The sequence below is a fragment of the Notechis scutatus genome, chromosome Z, assembly GCF_049901735.1.
Source record: "Notechis scutatus isolate UNSWTSFEM ecotype Mainland chromosome Z, rNotScu1.2, whole genome shotgun sequence".
In the NCBI taxonomy this organism is placed as follows: Eukaryota; Metazoa; Chordata; class Lepidosauria; order Squamata; family Elapidae; genus Notechis; species Notechis scutatus.
In genome coordinates this window covers 26,575,790-26,592,339 of record NC_142025.1, presented here as the reverse complement: position 1 = coordinate 26,592,339, position 16,550 = coordinate 26,575,790, and the positions used below count along the sequence as shown (strand labels likewise).

At 35.3% G+C, this 16,550-nt stretch overlaps 1 protein-coding gene across 3 annotated transcripts in view; it reads left to right on the top strand.

Moving 5' to 3' along the window:
* Window positions 1–1,650: 1,650 nt before the first annotated feature.
* Window positions 1,651–16,550, top strand: part of UBE2E1 (ubiquitin conjugating enzyme E2 E1) — a 71,337-nt gene continuing 56,437 nt past the window's right edge. For 2 of the 3 annotated variants that reach the window (XM_026685717.2, XM_087945326.1), the window contains exons 1-3: window positions 1,756–1,919; window positions 3,225–3,406; window positions 4,369–4,419. In XM_026685717.2, coding sequence (XP_026541502.1) covers window positions 3,255–3,406; window positions 4,369–4,419 — 203 coding nt within the window. In that variant the 5' untranslated portion in view covers window positions 1,756–1,919; window positions 3,225–3,254. Of the gene's footprint in view, window positions 1,920–3,224; window positions 3,407–4,368; window positions 4,420–16,550 lie in introns of all 3 variants that reach the window. The other variant, XM_026685718.2, reaches the window with a different exon arrangement.

The following is a 16,550-nucleotide window of genomic DNA, read 5'->3' as shown; positions in this document are numbered from 1 at the left end:
CAGTTTCACAGTAGAATCAATTACTAAAGAGACTTCCCATAATTGAGTATGTTCACAGGAAACAAGACAGCTATCTGTTTGAGAGGCTTAAAATCTGATTCTTACATTGAGCAAGGGGTTGAACTTGATGACCTAAATGATTCTTTCCAATTCTAGGATTTTAGGGTGCTAAAGAAGTGAAACTGAAAAATATTGGTGACTTGGTATAAGCACACTACATTTTCTGCATTTAAATCAGAATATTATGTCATTTTTATTTTACACAAACAGAAACCCTTAAGGAAAGAAAAAGACTGTCCAGCTGAATGCATCCACTCTATTGGTTCTTGCTAGCATGCCTTTTGAATGGCTTTTCCTGTTCTAGGCTGAATTAATACTATCACTCCTATTTATGTTGACTCAGAAATAAGTAGAAGGGCAAAGCCAGAGCTTTCTTTCTTCACTAATAACAACACAGAACCTGCCGATATGTGAGAAACTTCAACCATTAATATACCATCACATCATTTGTCTCTTACAAATAGCACATCAGTTTAAAGGAGGGAAAAACAAATGAAGAAAAGTTTTTGCTCAGTCTTCTCAGTAACACATCTGAAAATAAGACTGATTTTGTTTCAGTCTGTTGCCAATTTCAGACATGTTCATAATAATGCCAGAATAGGATATAACATTACAGAGTTCCCCATCATAAGGTAATGGTGTTATTCAATGGGATTCAACAATATGAATATATCTAAGTAGATAAGTGCCAATTGAGAAAAATGAGATAATGTGTTAATAATGTGAAAAATGTGATGTTAATAAACATTTTACTAAGATGACATGTTTTTAACAGTTTAAACAATCAAGCACTGTCTTTTTTTTTTTTTTTTTTTACAATGCAATGGTGCCAGAATCTAGCTTGCCATCAAGAAGTCTGGCTGATTGTGACTACAATTTGTTAATGATAGTTCTGCATTGTTTGAAAAACCAGGAACTTAAATGGTTATCAATTACTTTATTTAAAATAAGGAAAAAAGTATAAACAAGCACCTCACCACTATCACTACAAAGATGAAGCTAAAGTTACAGATTGAGAGGAAAAGAATATGAGTTCAAATTATACAGGTATGGAAAAGCAGAAATTTGTACAAGTTAAATTCCTTGAGAAGATAGTTGGAGAACAGACTGAAGCAGGGAGCAGGGAGAAACTGCCTGTGAAAGTAAGTAAAGGAAAAGGTACTTTTTAAATCTGACTCATTTTCCAATATTGTGTGTTATTTGGATACTTCCTTCTCCTCTCAAGTTTTAATGCTCTCAAGTCCTTACAGGTAAAAGAAAACAAAAACCCAGCTGTTAGGAATGTGAGTGTGGGGTGGGGGCCTCTGCTTGTCAGACACGTCTCCTTTTGAAGAGCACATCTCTCATCATGTCATTCATGCCGCTGTTGTCATTATCGCTATTATTTTTAAAGTCCTCTGAAGTGCCCTGTCAAGGTGTGAAGTGTTACCCGTCCGCTCCAGGCAAGGGGAGATTCGCCTCACAAGCATGGGGATGGTGGTACGTATTCCCTTTTTCTCCTTGCTCATCTAAAAATCTTCAGGGTGCAGTTTGCGAATGAGCCATCCCAGGGAAAACTCTTGGGATGGGGCAGTGGGTGCCTCTTTAGATACTGACGCCTGCCCATTGATAAGTAGTACGCGTGTTTGTGTGCGTATGTGTATGTTTTTTTTTTTTTTGTGTGTGTGTGTGTGTGTAGATACCGGTTGGCTGGATGCCCTCCCTGCTTGGCGGGGGGGAGGGGGGGCTGAGCCAGGCAGGGAAGCCATTGCCTGTTTAATAGTTGCTGTTGCAGCACTTCCGCTTCTCTCCCTGCGAGAGACACACGAGTGGCCAGGCCCAGCCGCACCGAGGAGGAGCAGCCAGACACAAAGGGAGAGGTATGGGGAAGGGGCACCCCATCGCCACGACCAGATACAGTTCCCCTTTCCTGGGTCACGGCTTGGCCCGAACAAGCTCTGAGGGGAAAACGGGGGGAAACGATCCGGTGGGGCTTTGTGGTTGCCCGGGGAAAGCGAGAGATGGGAGAACGACGTGGGTTGGCAAAGGAGATCGGAGGAATGGAGGAAGGAAAGGATTTGGGGTGATCCTTTCTGGGGCTGTCAGATATCGACCCCAGCACAGCTGTCCCTTCGACGGAGCCGCAAGAGGCCTGTAGTGGCAGGAGGGGTGCCACCCCCCCCACCACCACCATGCCCTGCTTGTGAATGGAGGCGAAAGATGGGCTGGAGAGGGGAAAAATTGGAGGGGGACAGGGCTGAAGTGTGAAAGAAGGCGGATTGAGATGTGGGCAGCAGGAAATGGGAGGGGGGTTTCAGCAGACAGCGAAAAGATCTGGGGGCAGGGAGTCCCATTGGAGAAGCTTTTTCAATTGTAGAGATACCCAAATACCCCCACACACGCCTTTTAGACATTCCTGTCGCCAAATGGTGGCCGAAAGCTACAAATCTCCTTCCCCCACACATACCTCATCTCTTTTCTGATCAATCCTCTCTCCACTCTAAATTAGTAGTCATGGATAATACACTTCCCGAGAAGTATTACGTTCCCACTGCTCATCTTGGGGTTCTAAGTTTCCTTTCTGATCTCTTAAATTATCACCCTATTACCTTTACTTTTGATCAGCCTTTCCTAATACAGCCGTCTTCCCAAATGGGATTTTTTTCTTTCTCCTTAAGCTATAAGGATTCCCCTGCTTTCTCAGCAACATTTTCTTATGCATAATAGGCAGTGAATTACTGTTAGTAATGTCTTCTCTATGTGCCTGTGTCTTGGGAGTGGATATTTGGGAGAGGGATCTTGTAAATCTCACTCAAAAATTTCAGGAGACTTTTAAGAAAACCATTTAGACTCAGTAATCCTGTTTCCCCTTTCCTCCCTCCCTCTGACCTATGTCATCCTCATTTTCCTTCTCCCCTACCTCCTTTCTAGAGATGGAACTAGCACTAAATGCTATTGAAGCAGAAGGGAGGGGAAGGAGGATTCCTTCTTTTTCCTCTTTTAATCCAATCTCTATATTTCCCTGCAATGGGAGAAGAAAATGTTTCCCAAGTTAGAATCTTGAGACTTGTACACACAGACTGACACATATGCACGAGCACACACACAGACACACACACAACACACACGCAGTAATTAATAATTCTCAGTTTCCCTCCCTGTTCCTTGTGGTATTTCTTCTCCAGGTTTGGGTGGAGCTATAGTGGGGGGGAGCTATGTCGGATGACGATTCAAGGGCTAGCACCAGCTCTTCTTCATCTTCATCCTCCAACCAACAGACTGAGAAAGAGACAAACACACCTAAGAAGAAAGAAAGTAAAGTCAGCATGAGTAAAAATTCCAAGCTCCTTTCCACCAGCGCAAAAAGGTAAGATTGTCTTTTATCTATAACTTTTATTTACTGCTTTTTAAAATGTGACCTTACTCTTTTCAATATCCCTGTTTCACTCTTCTGTGAAAGATAATAACTTTTTCCAAATCAAAATTGCCATTTCTTTAAGGTACCTCATTTTCCTGATAATTTTCCTCTTAGCATTTGTCTATATTACTGATATTGACAGTGAGAAAAGTTAAACACATGTGACTAGAAACCAAGACTGTAAATTCCTGCCTTGCTCTGCATGACTCTGAGGAAGACATTTAATTTCTTCACCTATTGAATATTTACATAAGGAATGTAAAGATTGTTTTATGTTTTATTGCTGCTTTAAGCTAATATGATAAAATATTTGTTTTTTATGAAAGGGGGATTCGGTTTTTTTTATTATAATATGCATTTCAATTAACAAATTCTATTTTTCAAATCAATTTGAATTGATTTGAACAAACTTTAAGACTTTCATGTAAAATATGTCCTGTTTCAATAGCAAGACTTGTCAATGTCAATTACAACTGCAAATATTTGTATTGTACACCTTCATGGTTATGATCCTTCTTATATATGTTTGCTTTGTGACTAGAATTTTAAGCAGTATTTTCACCAAGTTGTCTAATAGATCTAGTTTCCTGTATCTTGTTTCTATTATTATTATTATGACAACAGAAACAATAAAAATAAAAGAAGCAAATTTTCATTAGAAATTTTTATAGAGAAGAATAGATCTGTGTCTTGTTTGGGGAGTGAAAAAGAAGGAATATTTCATGCCTCTGTCTACCGCGTTCCATTTAATTTAAGTGATAAAAATATTGATTAGGAAATATCAAAAAATGTTGACTGGCTTCTGTTTTATAAATGTATGCAGTTTTCTTTCACTTCTGTTAGTAGGGAAACTAAAAAGCAGATCAAACTAACTCCATAAAATAATGAACCTTCATTCTTTATTGTCATAGAATTCAAAAGGAATTGGCTGACATCACCTTAGATCCACCTCCCAACTGCAGGTATCTATTGACACTTCTACTTTTAATTTGAACTATACATTATAAGTGTGGAAATTACAATGCCATCCTATATTTTTCCCCATGTGCTGTTCCTAATTTTAAGTAAGAAATATCATCTGATGGCATATTATACTGTATTTTTGACTTTCATCCAATTTGTACAGGGAAAGACAGAGTACAAAGGCATCATGTCTCATACGACTTATCATTAAAAGAATTTGAGGGTCACAGTGGTCAATCACAGTGCTACATAGAGGATTTTTAAAAAGACCACTTTTGGTTCTGAAATCTTTTTTGAATAGTTGGACTGTGTAAAATTATTCTTTATGGACTTTGAAATTCAGGATGTGAGTTTCAAATGTGAATTTTGTTATGAAAAATTCCATATAAAGCACATTTGAATTTAAGCACATTTCCTTTTTGTCACTGTCTGTCTTTTAATTTCATAAATATTTTTAATATTGTTGTTTTCTTATTAAGATTTGGAAATAAAGAGGAAATACCCCTTCTATTTCTGTGCACAATAGTAATGTGTGTTTCAGAAATGTAATTATAAGGTGGTCAGTTATGTACCTTAAGCCCCTATGCAATCTGTAAATAACATATCCTGGGGTATGTTGTCTTTTATAAACCAGATCTGAACTGTCTTTTAAAAGATCTATACATTTTTGGAAAGTGACTGCTATCCCTTAATTTTTCTAGCCCTTTGCATTTAGTTAGAAAGTAGTAAAGTCTTTTTTTTTTTAAATAGGAGGGTAAGTAGATTTAATGACTATTTCACGTTGGCAGAAGAACAGAAAATATTTCTCTGATCAATGAGGGCTGTCATGCTATGGAAACTACACATCATTTTAATTTATGGTGATTTAAACATTGTCTATGTTCTGCATCCAATATTGAACCATTTTCTTTCTCTTCCCAGCCCACACTTTTAGAATCAAAGTTGTACCCAGATCATCATGGGACACTTTCAATAGTTAACTCTGTTTAAATAGCTTGTGTTTGAATCCAGTATCTTTCACATCTCTATTTTGAAAAAATATAATGATAGTAAATGTGGATCCTTTTTCTAGGTATCATACATTTTAAGACATATGAAGTATATTTGTTTTGCTTAAGAGTTTTGTGGGACAGAGATTGGATTATGCCACAAGCAATCTAGGGATCATATGAGTCTTGTATTTAAGATTATATAAGTAGATAAAAATGTAGATTGTGGGGTTTTTTTTATTTTTTCTACGCTTATTGTTCACATCAAAGAAGATTAGTTGTGATTTAGACTCATAATTGTTCAAAAGAATAAGAAAAACATTACATCTAGCGGTAATGCTGTTTCTGATAAAGTTTTTGAGTTTTGATAAAGTGTAATTTAATACAGAGAGTGTTACCTTTTTTGCATTAAACATTAAAATTATTTTTGTATAAATATATAGAACAATTTTCATCACAATAAATGTTCTAGCCAGCACAAATGTCATGTTAAAAGGATTGGCACAAGAAATACAACAAGTACCATTTAAGTACCATTTGTAAAAGTAATGTGGATACTGATACCTAATGTACATGCCAACACTGTTAAAATCATTGTACTCATGTAACATAGGCATCAAGCTATCAAGGCTATTTCTATTGTCTGTATCCTCCATCATCACTTATCAATTCTCAAGTTGCTTTCATTATGAGTTGGAAAAGCATCAGTTTCTACTTAACATATGAGTAGTAGAAGTATCGTTGTAATATGGATGACTATATAAGTTGATATATTAAATAAATAAATACAATTTAAATAGTGTAAATCCTAGACTTCAAGGTAGTTCATGGTCCTTGTCCAGGGGTTTTAAAGACTTGGGACTAGCATTGATAAGAAAACACAAAAGATGGCAAATTTGTAAGTACTGTTTTGAGTGAAAATTATTTCACTCAATTCCAGATGATAAGCAGAGATGTCTTGGTATTCCTAATGTTAATAGTAACAGGGGCAACTATTTTATTTTTCAGATATCCCTTTTTTTTAAGAAGAGTGCCACAGACAATTGTTCTAACTTTCTTTTTTTATTCAATCATTTGCGTTCAGGCCAAAGTTGGTCACTGACAATGACAATCTGCTTATGTTTTGTGTAGATTGTGCTTGAAAAACTAAGATTTGCCAGCTTTATGTAAATATGTATAGTGTAAGTTAATTATCAGGCACAAGCAATCAAGTTCACACATGTAAAATTCAAACAGACTACTTTATTATATCCCACATATAATACAGGAATGTCCCCAGATTACTTGCCTTTTCTTGGGAACAGATAAGGACCCATGAAAGTTATGGGGGAGGGGGATTAACACTAGGTCTCAAGGCTAATTCCCACTTAAGCTACCCCTTGTCTGATTAGTAATGTACTAGGTCTTTGGGATAAATTGAAAAAGATTAATTCTCATAAAAATGATAATTAAGCTGCTTTCAATAGAATGTCCTTGATTTGTAAGAAATTTGTGTCCAAATGTGATGCTTAGAAAATTATAACTAAAATTAAAGTTTTGTGGTAAAATGGTGTTGTATAACTGTTTTTTTCATAACAGCTTTCTCTTCCATTTCCTCCTTTATTACATGTGACCATCTTCATTGTCCTTTGCTCTATACCTGATAGTAATCTAGATAACATCTCTTTCCTTTCATATAGCAATACTTTTCAAGTTTCACCTCATTTATGGACTGTGTTTGAATCTTGGTTTGAAATGTTCCAAATGTTGACCAAGAGCTTTTCTTTCTTGACAATGGATGTAAAAACTAGATGTAAAAACTAGACTATACTCACATGGGTACATAACTATTTCTGTGCAACATATTGAACAATGTATGTTATGTATCAAAAAACTGATGTTTGAATAGCAAATCCAGGCACCCACTAGGCTTTCATTAACCTTCAAAAAACAGTGGAAGAAAATATAGGTTTCTGTAAAAAAGGTTTGTATATAATCTTGTATTGACAAAAGCAGTATCTTTTTAAAAATAATATTTGTTTTATTTAAATACAAACTTTCATTAATATGGAGGAACTATGTTCACCTTGCACACTTCAATTTTCTAATTTAGAATTTAAAAGTCTGTCCATGAAAGGGTGATCTAAATTTCTCTTGTCATTTAGCTATAAAGAAATAATACTATATAAGTGGAATTCAAATATATGTATGCTTAAATGTTCACCAACATGGAATTTGAGAGGTGTATAAATATAGGTAGTTCTCACCTTATGACCACAACTGAGCCCAAAATTTATGTTGCTAAGTGAAAAATTTGTTAAGTGAGTTTTGCTCCATTTTACAACTTTTCTTGCCACATTTATTAAGTGAATCACTTCAATGTTTAAATTAGTAACTCAGTTGTTAAGTGAGTCTGGTTTCCCCATTAACTTTGTTTGTCAGAAGGTTGCAAAAATCACAGGACCCCAGGACATTGCAACAGTCATAAATCAAGCATCCAAATGTAAACCATGTGTCTATGGGAGATATTGCAATGGTCATAAGTCTGAAAAATGATTATAAGTCACTTTTTTCAGTGCTGTTGTAACTTCAAATGGTCATTAAGTGAACTGTTGTAAGTCAAGGACTACCTGAATGTTTGTTCCAGAAAAGTAATGAACAAAGCAAGTGAAGAGGGTTTTTTTTCTTAAGGTGTATTTATGAATCTATCTAAAGTTTTGGATTTCATAACTTTGATAAAATAACTCAGTGCAAATGGCTCTGTAGTCCAATCAAGAAGACTTATACATTGGAAAGTATCTATCTGAATAAAAACCAAATCTTTTCTAGCTGTTTTCCATATTTTTATGAATAGTACCAACATTGTTTGCAATTCACCAGGAAATGCTAACAATAGAACAGGGGTCAAAATACCTAAATAAAGCTAACGCTTATTCCCTATGACCTGGGAATATATTCCCTTTCATGATTTTTTTCTGTTTCAGAAGATTCTGTTATAAATATTAATGATATGTATTTTTATTTTTATATAAAAAATCTATAAATATTTTAACTTAAAAATAATTACATATTTTCTTAGGATTTAATGTTCTGTCAGGAATTAAACACAATGGAATGCATAGAATCTTCTGACTTGTAAATCTGAAGATGGAAATGAAGATGGAATTTCATTAAAATAACTAAAGCCTATTGTTTTTACACACTTCATCCCTTTTTTATGTGTGTGTGCTATGATAAGGGACATACAGAGGAACTGAGGTTTGTGTTATATTGGTGTGATCATATTTTCCTCATTTGACCCCATAACCTATAAGACACCTCTGAATAAGCTCCTTTCATGGACACTTCAGAAAATCAATATTGAATTGTACTTCACATTAGAATTAATTCAATCACAAAGCCTAATATATACATTCCATAGTGATTTCTTCCTTGTTTACTAAAACACTTTTAAAACACTTATAGATAGTCCACTGGAAGTAGAAGTGTGTGCAAATCTATATTTTAAGAGTTGAGAATATAGTGTCTTTTTTCTGGAAATCATATATGGATATGTTTCCATTGGTAATTATCAAGCTATTTTCTAATTCTGCATACATAATGCAGTAATATTCTAATTCGTAAACCAGGATGAGAGTTTTGGTTATATTCCTTTGTTAGCTAGAAAATGAGATTTACAGTAGTCAAGTTCATTTCATGATTGCAATGTTTTGGAGGGTTTTATCAGGGATGATGTGATATATACATCACTTTGTCAATGCACATCAACTGAAAATATTTACATAACCTTTAGAACAAACAAATTAATATACATTCCAGATTCATATGGATATGGAAGCCTAAACTACTTTGATTTTACTATTTATCAGTCAAATCATTTATTATAAACACAAATTTGGCTAATACAATTAGAGAAGCAGTTTTTCAAGAAGTCTCTAAACACATACACATGCACATAAAATCATTGTCTACATTGTGCCATTAGTATTGAATATTTCAAAGCATAGTTATGTTTAACATCTTCACAGTGCAGCATATAATCAGATTATATGACAGAACAATTGATCAGTGGAATGACTTGCCTTCAGAAGTTGTGGGTGCTCTAACACTGGAGGTTTTAAAGAAGAGATTGATCAACCACTGGTCTAAAATAGTATAGGTTCTCTTGCTTGAGCACAGGGATGGACTAGAAGACGTCCAAGATTCTTTTCCTCTCTGTTATTCTGTTATATTCTGTTCGTAAATCTGTTTAGTCATTTCACATCTTAGCAGTTTCATATTGCTGCATGTATCTTCAGATTAAAAAGTGACAAGAACCTTGTTAAGTTAATTGGTGCTATAAATATATTTTAGTGGCTTATGTTTTAGGGATTTTGGAGTACGTGTAAGATTATGATATATACATTCCATAGTGATTTCTTCCTTGTTTACTAAATTGAAAATTTCCTATTATGTAATAACTGATAATTGTGAATTTTTCTATACATTAAATGGCATATAGCACCATTTAGTGCTATACATTATAATACTGTACTATATACTGCTAAAGAGGTGCTGCAGAATAAGTAATACACAGGACTAAAAAGGCCAATAATTTGATATAATCCAAATGTTTTGATGAAGAAGTAGTGTTTGAACTGTATAACTGTATAAATATTGTTTAATATTATTTTCAGGGGTGGGATTCAGATTTTTTAACAACCGGTTCTGTGGCCATGGCTTAGTTGGTGGGCGTGACTTGGTGGTCATGTGACTGGGTGGACATGGCTTGGTGGTCATGTTACTGGCTGGGCGTGGCCAACTCAATATCACTCACATCGAGGTATGTATGTCCTCGCCTGGCCTCTCATGACTGTGGGGATGCTGCAACAGTCGTAAGTGTGAAAAATGGTCATAAGTCACTTTTTTCAATGGTCACTCCACACAAGCAAAGTACCAGCAAAGGAGGGGGGGGGGAAACTCCAAAGAAGTTCCAGAGACAGGAAGTCTAGTCCTGCCAAGAATGTAATAAGGGTTAACGGAGAGGCAGTTTCTGTAAGCAACATCAGAATGTTTCCTTTCTTCCTTCCTTACAGGATTAGGCCAGTAATTTCTTCTAACAACCAGTTCTCCGAACTGCTTAGAATGTTAACAACTGGTTCTAGCAAATAGGTGCAAACCTGTAGAATCCCACCCCTGTATATTTTTCTATCTCTGTGACTTCCTGATTTTTCAAAAATAGGTGCATATTGTATACATTTCAAAACTGATAATATATTTACATGTAGTGTACTCATGTCTAACTGCTAATTTATCTTATGTTTGAGAAATTCCTGGGAGCTATTAATAATTTTATTGTTATAAATCGTATCTAAAATATTTTACAGAACTATAAAACTTTATTGTTTGGCTGTTCAGCAAATGGACAGTGAGGTTGAGCCGGATCAAGCGTAGATAGTATTTGAATGGAAACCAGTCGCAAATGTCAGAAGTATAGGTTGACTGGAAAGTGAAAAACAAAATGGCCTGGGGAAAAGCACTGGGAAAGCAACTCACACTGTTGCCAAAAAAAAGAAAGAAAGAAAAGAAAAGAAAAACAAAACAAAACTCCTATATAGTCACTAGGAGCTGAACGTGGCTAGCGTTCATTGGGCCACTATTGTATAAAAGCAGGAATTTTGGATTTTGACAAAAAGGAGGAATAGTTTTTAGTATTGTGCTGTGATTTTCCCATCTACCGTTGCCATTCCCTTGACCTTTTTATTTCAGAAAGGGTAATGTAGTAATTGCTTACCTTGAGATTAGGAAGTCATGGATTGAGAGCAATCATAGTTGCCTTTCTGAAGCTAGGAGAGAAAGTCTTAGAGAGTCCCTCCCTGCAGTTTTATGCAAGTCGCATATAGTGCTACACTTCTTAGTATTGAAGGTCAAAGCTGTAGCTTTTCTAAATTGGAAATTCGTAACTATAAATGCATTAGATTGATCAGGAAAAGAACACAGAAATATTAACAGTTGGTGGCAGGAACTGAGGAATATCTCAAGCAAATACCTATTTGTTTGATTGTTTGTATCCCACCTTTATTATGGTTAAAAACTACCAAGATGTAACTCTGGTTTAAAAGACATGAATGATATCTTACTTAAGTTCTCATTTCTATTACAGAAGAATATAAACTATGTATATATAATTTTGCATTGATTTTTAAAAATGTGAAGTGTAAATAGTGTTGTTTATAAAGTTTCACAGAAAATGGGGGACTTTTGATTGGAGGAAAGTAAATAATTTTTTTAAGACTAATATTTTCTTTCTTTCTCTGTGCAATTCTCATGATAGGAAAGATTCTGTTACAGTAAAAGTGAAAAGGCATTTTACAAAGAGATTCTAGAAGTAAAAAAAAAATCTCACATGGATATTAGCCTAATTCTTGTTGAACAAAAGGATATTTTGAGATATTTTGAAATCTAATTGTTTTGAAGTTAAGTGGGTAGCTTGTTTTTTAGAAATCTGCACATGATGCTTATCTATATTCTAAATATGACTAAAAAGCTATTTTCTGGTCAGAAAACTATACACAGGATATATCATATTCCAACTAAATTAATGCTGTTCAATATAGAGAAAAAGGGCAATTTTTAAAAATTGTAACAGTGATTAGAAATAGATCAACCCAAAAGGACACTAAAATTGATATAGTCATAAGTATAATCCTAAAATTTATACAATTAGTCATTTATTGAGTTGTTTGTGATCTGTTTAATTAACAGGATGTATTAGGACTACTTATTATCTTTTCTAAAATCCAAGAGTAAAACAAATATTAATTTATTACATAAACACAATAAATATTTAGAACTCCCATAATTTATTTCTTTTTTCATGCTATTCAAATTATAGACTTTTACAGGTAATAATATTCAAAAAATCTTTATAAATGATAAACTTTACAGATGGAAATAGGTTTTTACTTTCACAGTGAAGTAGAAAATCAAATTTAAAACAGAAATTTCCTAGATTGTTTAGAAAACTGTCTTAATTACCCTAAAGTGTTTTGCGTAAAAAAAAAAATTATGGAGTAGATTGTATTTATATTCAGTCTTCTATTTCTTGCTAAATGGTTTAGTATATGACCACTATTTGCTTGAAATCTGCTCAGTTTCTTATTTGAGCTTTCCACTGATCCGAAAGCTTTTTTGTTTCTGGGTCACAAATACTCCAATCTATTGTTTAGAGATCATCTAACATAACATTGATCTAGAAAAGTAAAACAGTTTTATTTTAGATCTGAAAATACCTCTTATGAAACACTTTATGCATACTCACTTCTGTTTTGATATTTATGTCTCTCTTTAGCACTTTCAGTTTGTGGTTACTGCTTCTGCTTTGAGATAACATTTTAATTGTTTTCTAGTTTTACTATTATTAAATTGCTTACCTATGAATTGGTGCTATATAAAGATTCATGTATTTACATCAAATTCTGCTTCTGAGTGAATCATATATTTTTAATTTGGGCAATTTATTATTTTTGCCACTATTCATTGCTTTATATATGTGATATTGCTGTAAAGGAAAAAAAAAGTGACAATGTAGTTAGGACAGGGGATGATGGGCCTAAGAACCTAGTGGCAAACAGAGTTGTGTCAGAGATTTGCATTTAATTTTTATCATTTTCTGTCTCTATATTTCTATTACATTAGCTCTGTTGAGTGTGTTTTCCATCTTCCCTCCTCTACATATTACAGTTGATAAAATAATCCAGTTCATTGAACAACTATTTGCTTTTTCAGTTGTCTTCATTCCCAGTAATTCGTAGAAGAGAGATTTAGAAGTTAGAAGCTAAGAATTGTCATAGAGTTTTCTATTTTATAAAAATTGTTTTGCCATTGGCTGTTATTAAGCTAGCCCATCAAATACGATGCTGGCAGGAAATTATATTATTATAATTGGTTTGGTTTGGTCTGCATATGTGATGTATTAAGAGGCAAGACCCCAACTTGTGCCATTTTTTCATGGCTAATCTGAGTAACATATGTTCAGTTCTGACCATTCAGTTTGTTTGCATAACTTCTTGCTCCTAGCTCCAAGTTGTAAAGATTTCTGGTTTCTAAATGGATATAACCATGTAGTTTTATGGCAGCAAATAGAAATAACTTGCTACTGTTCTTGGAAACTTTTGGCTTCCTTACTAGAACCATGGGATTTCCCCCATTTAAGTACTAGTTAAAGTACTCTGTGGCGCAGTGGTTAGAGTGCTGCAAGCTACTTCTGCAGCCAGCTGCCGACAATTTGGCAGTTCAGATCCTACCAGGCTCAAGGTTGAGTCAGCCTTCCATCCTTCCGAGGTGGGTAAAATGAGGACCCAAATTGTTGGGGGCAATATGCTAACTCTGTAAACCGCTTAGAGAGGGCTGTAAAGCACTCTGAAGCAGTATATAAGTCTAAGTGCTATTGCTATTGCTAGTTTGGACCAACTGTGATTCATTTTTTGAGATCAGCCAAGGCTAATTCTATTACCCACTACAATATTCCCTGAAAGGGTACCCTAAATATAATATATTCATCTTTATTACAGATAAGACTCCATTTTTCCTGACAGTCATATGAAAAATTGTATTGGGCAAGTACCTCAAAAGGGTTTTACTAAGTTTCAGGAGTTCAGAGTCCTTTTGGGGGGAAAATCTTTCCACTTTATATTTTCTAATGTATCTGTATTTCTTTCACTATTAATCTTTTATTTTAAATTATTTTAAAATTAAAAGTATAGCAGGAATATAGCAGAAGTGTTTTACTGAAAAATGCTGGTCCTCATCGACTTACTATCTTTATTTCCTGGAGGACTGTGTACCACTTGTGGACCCAGACAATTTTGGAAAATAGAAATGGTAACTTGTCCACTGTTTTGCTTTGAAGTGTTCTTATCTGTCTAAAAACAAAAATAAACAGAAAGAAAATCATTGAACACATTTTTATTTTATGGCAAGAGGAGAGACTTCACATTTATTTTCAGTAGAGTGTGCATATGATTTCTAATGTCTATGAAATTGTATATGAAAACTAGTCTTCCTTACCAAGTATGCTACTACTACTGTTTAGAGCGGGGTATTCCTGCCTTCCTTCCTGCCAGCCTTTATTTTTACTAATACATCAAGATGGCGAACATATCCAACACACACACACACACACACACACACACACACACACACACACAATAGCAATCTTCTTCCTTTGGTACCCATAATAACTTTGTGAGATGGATTGAACTGAGAGAAAGTAACTGGCCCAAGGTCATCCAGCTTAACTTTCATGGCTAAGGCATGGCTAGAATTCTTTGGCTTTCTAGCCCAGTGCCTTAACCACTAGACCAAACTGATTTTGTTTTTGTTTTTTGTTTTTGTTTTTACTTCTTAAGGTAAAAGGATAAAGACAGTTTGGGGCAATTTTCTTGACAGTCTTGGACACACTGAATGTGGATGATATATTTTATAATTGATCATACATTGATCATACATAATGTGTGCTTGCCTGGAGTAACAGAAAGAAACGTATAGGTTTATGTTTACAACCATAATTGTGACCAGAAATTTTGTCACTAAGTGGTCATTAACTGAGTTGTGCATTATTTTACTACCTTTTTTGCCACAATCATTATGCAAATCATTGTGGTTGTTAAGTGAATGTGGTCATTAAATGAATTCAGATTTTTCCATTGACTTTGCTTGTCAAAAGCCAGGTGAGAAGACCAAAAAGACAGTAATCTTGGGATGTTGCAAACCCTGGTTACCAAGTACTTGAATTTTGATCACATGACTGAGGACACTGACAGTCATTGGAAAAAATATTTTGTTGTTCCATGCAACAGAGTTAAAGTCCTTACCAATCTAACAAATACATTAAATTCTATTCCTTCCCCTTTACTTCATCAAAGGCAAACTTCTGCTTCTTCAGGGTAGTGTCTCCCATCACTGAATCTACTTGCACTTTTGCAGTTCAAGGTATTCTCTCCTGATTTGGCACACCTTCATAATGTTTAGTTTCACTGGTCAGAAATCACAACAGCGGTTAAATAAAAAGGTGCCTTTTTACAGGGTCTTTGGCTCTCGTGTGTTGGTCTATGTCAGGGGTGTCAAACTCAAGGTGTGCAGTCTGGATCCGGCTCATGGGGTGCTTAGATCTGCCCATGTGGCCATCCTGGAAATAGCAAAGGACCGGCTTCCAGTGTCTCTGCTAGCGAAAATGGGTAGTGGGGAGGCTTCATGCACCCCCATCCCATCTTTGGCTTGGACAGCCTCCTGCAGCACTTTGCCGGCTAAAGGGGGGGGGAGCTTATGCCCCCCCCATGGCCCATTTTTGGCCTGAATGGCCTCCTGCAAAATCCTCACCTCCACCCCACCCCAGAGCAATCTTAATGCAAAATTGTCATCCCCACTCCACCCCAGAGCAATCATAATGCAAAATCCTAACACCCTCTCCCTCCCAAAGCAACCACAATTCTCTCACTAATCTGCTTTCCAGATCTGTTTTCCAACATGCAGGGCAACAAAAGAAGACTGGGACTAACAGTAAAAAAAAAATTAAATCAGACCTTCTAACTTCGCAAGATCTTTTTTCCCAAGAAGTTGGAAAGTCTGATTGCACTTTTTTAAATTGGTAGCCCCATGGTCTTCTTTTGTTGCCCTGAGATGGGGTGGAAGTGCGGTTTTTGCATTACGATTGCTCTGGGGTAGGGTAGGGGTAAGGATTTTACAGGAGGCTGTCCAGGCCAAAAATGGGCCATGGAGGGGCCAAGCATTTTGGCCAGCAGAAGGGGGAGAATCACAAACTTTAAGTAAGAACCAGTAAAAGATGAATGGAAAAATCCCTATCTGTAGATCAGCGTTTCTCAGTCCTTAGAAGTTTAAGATGGCTTCATGCTGCCTGGGAATTCTGGGAATTAAAGTCCATGCACCTTAAAGTTGCCAAAGTTGAGAAGCATGGGTCTAGGCTAGATCTTAGGATTTTCCTTTCCTGTTTTATTTAGAGTTTGGTGCAATTAAATAAATCAGTTTTTGTTTCCTTAACAAATAGTGATTAAAGTGACATGAACCATTACTGGACTTTTTGTGAGAAACTGAAATTAAAATTTGATCTGGGGCTTTGATAATTAGATATGGGATGATGAAAATAATGTAGACTAATGTTAATC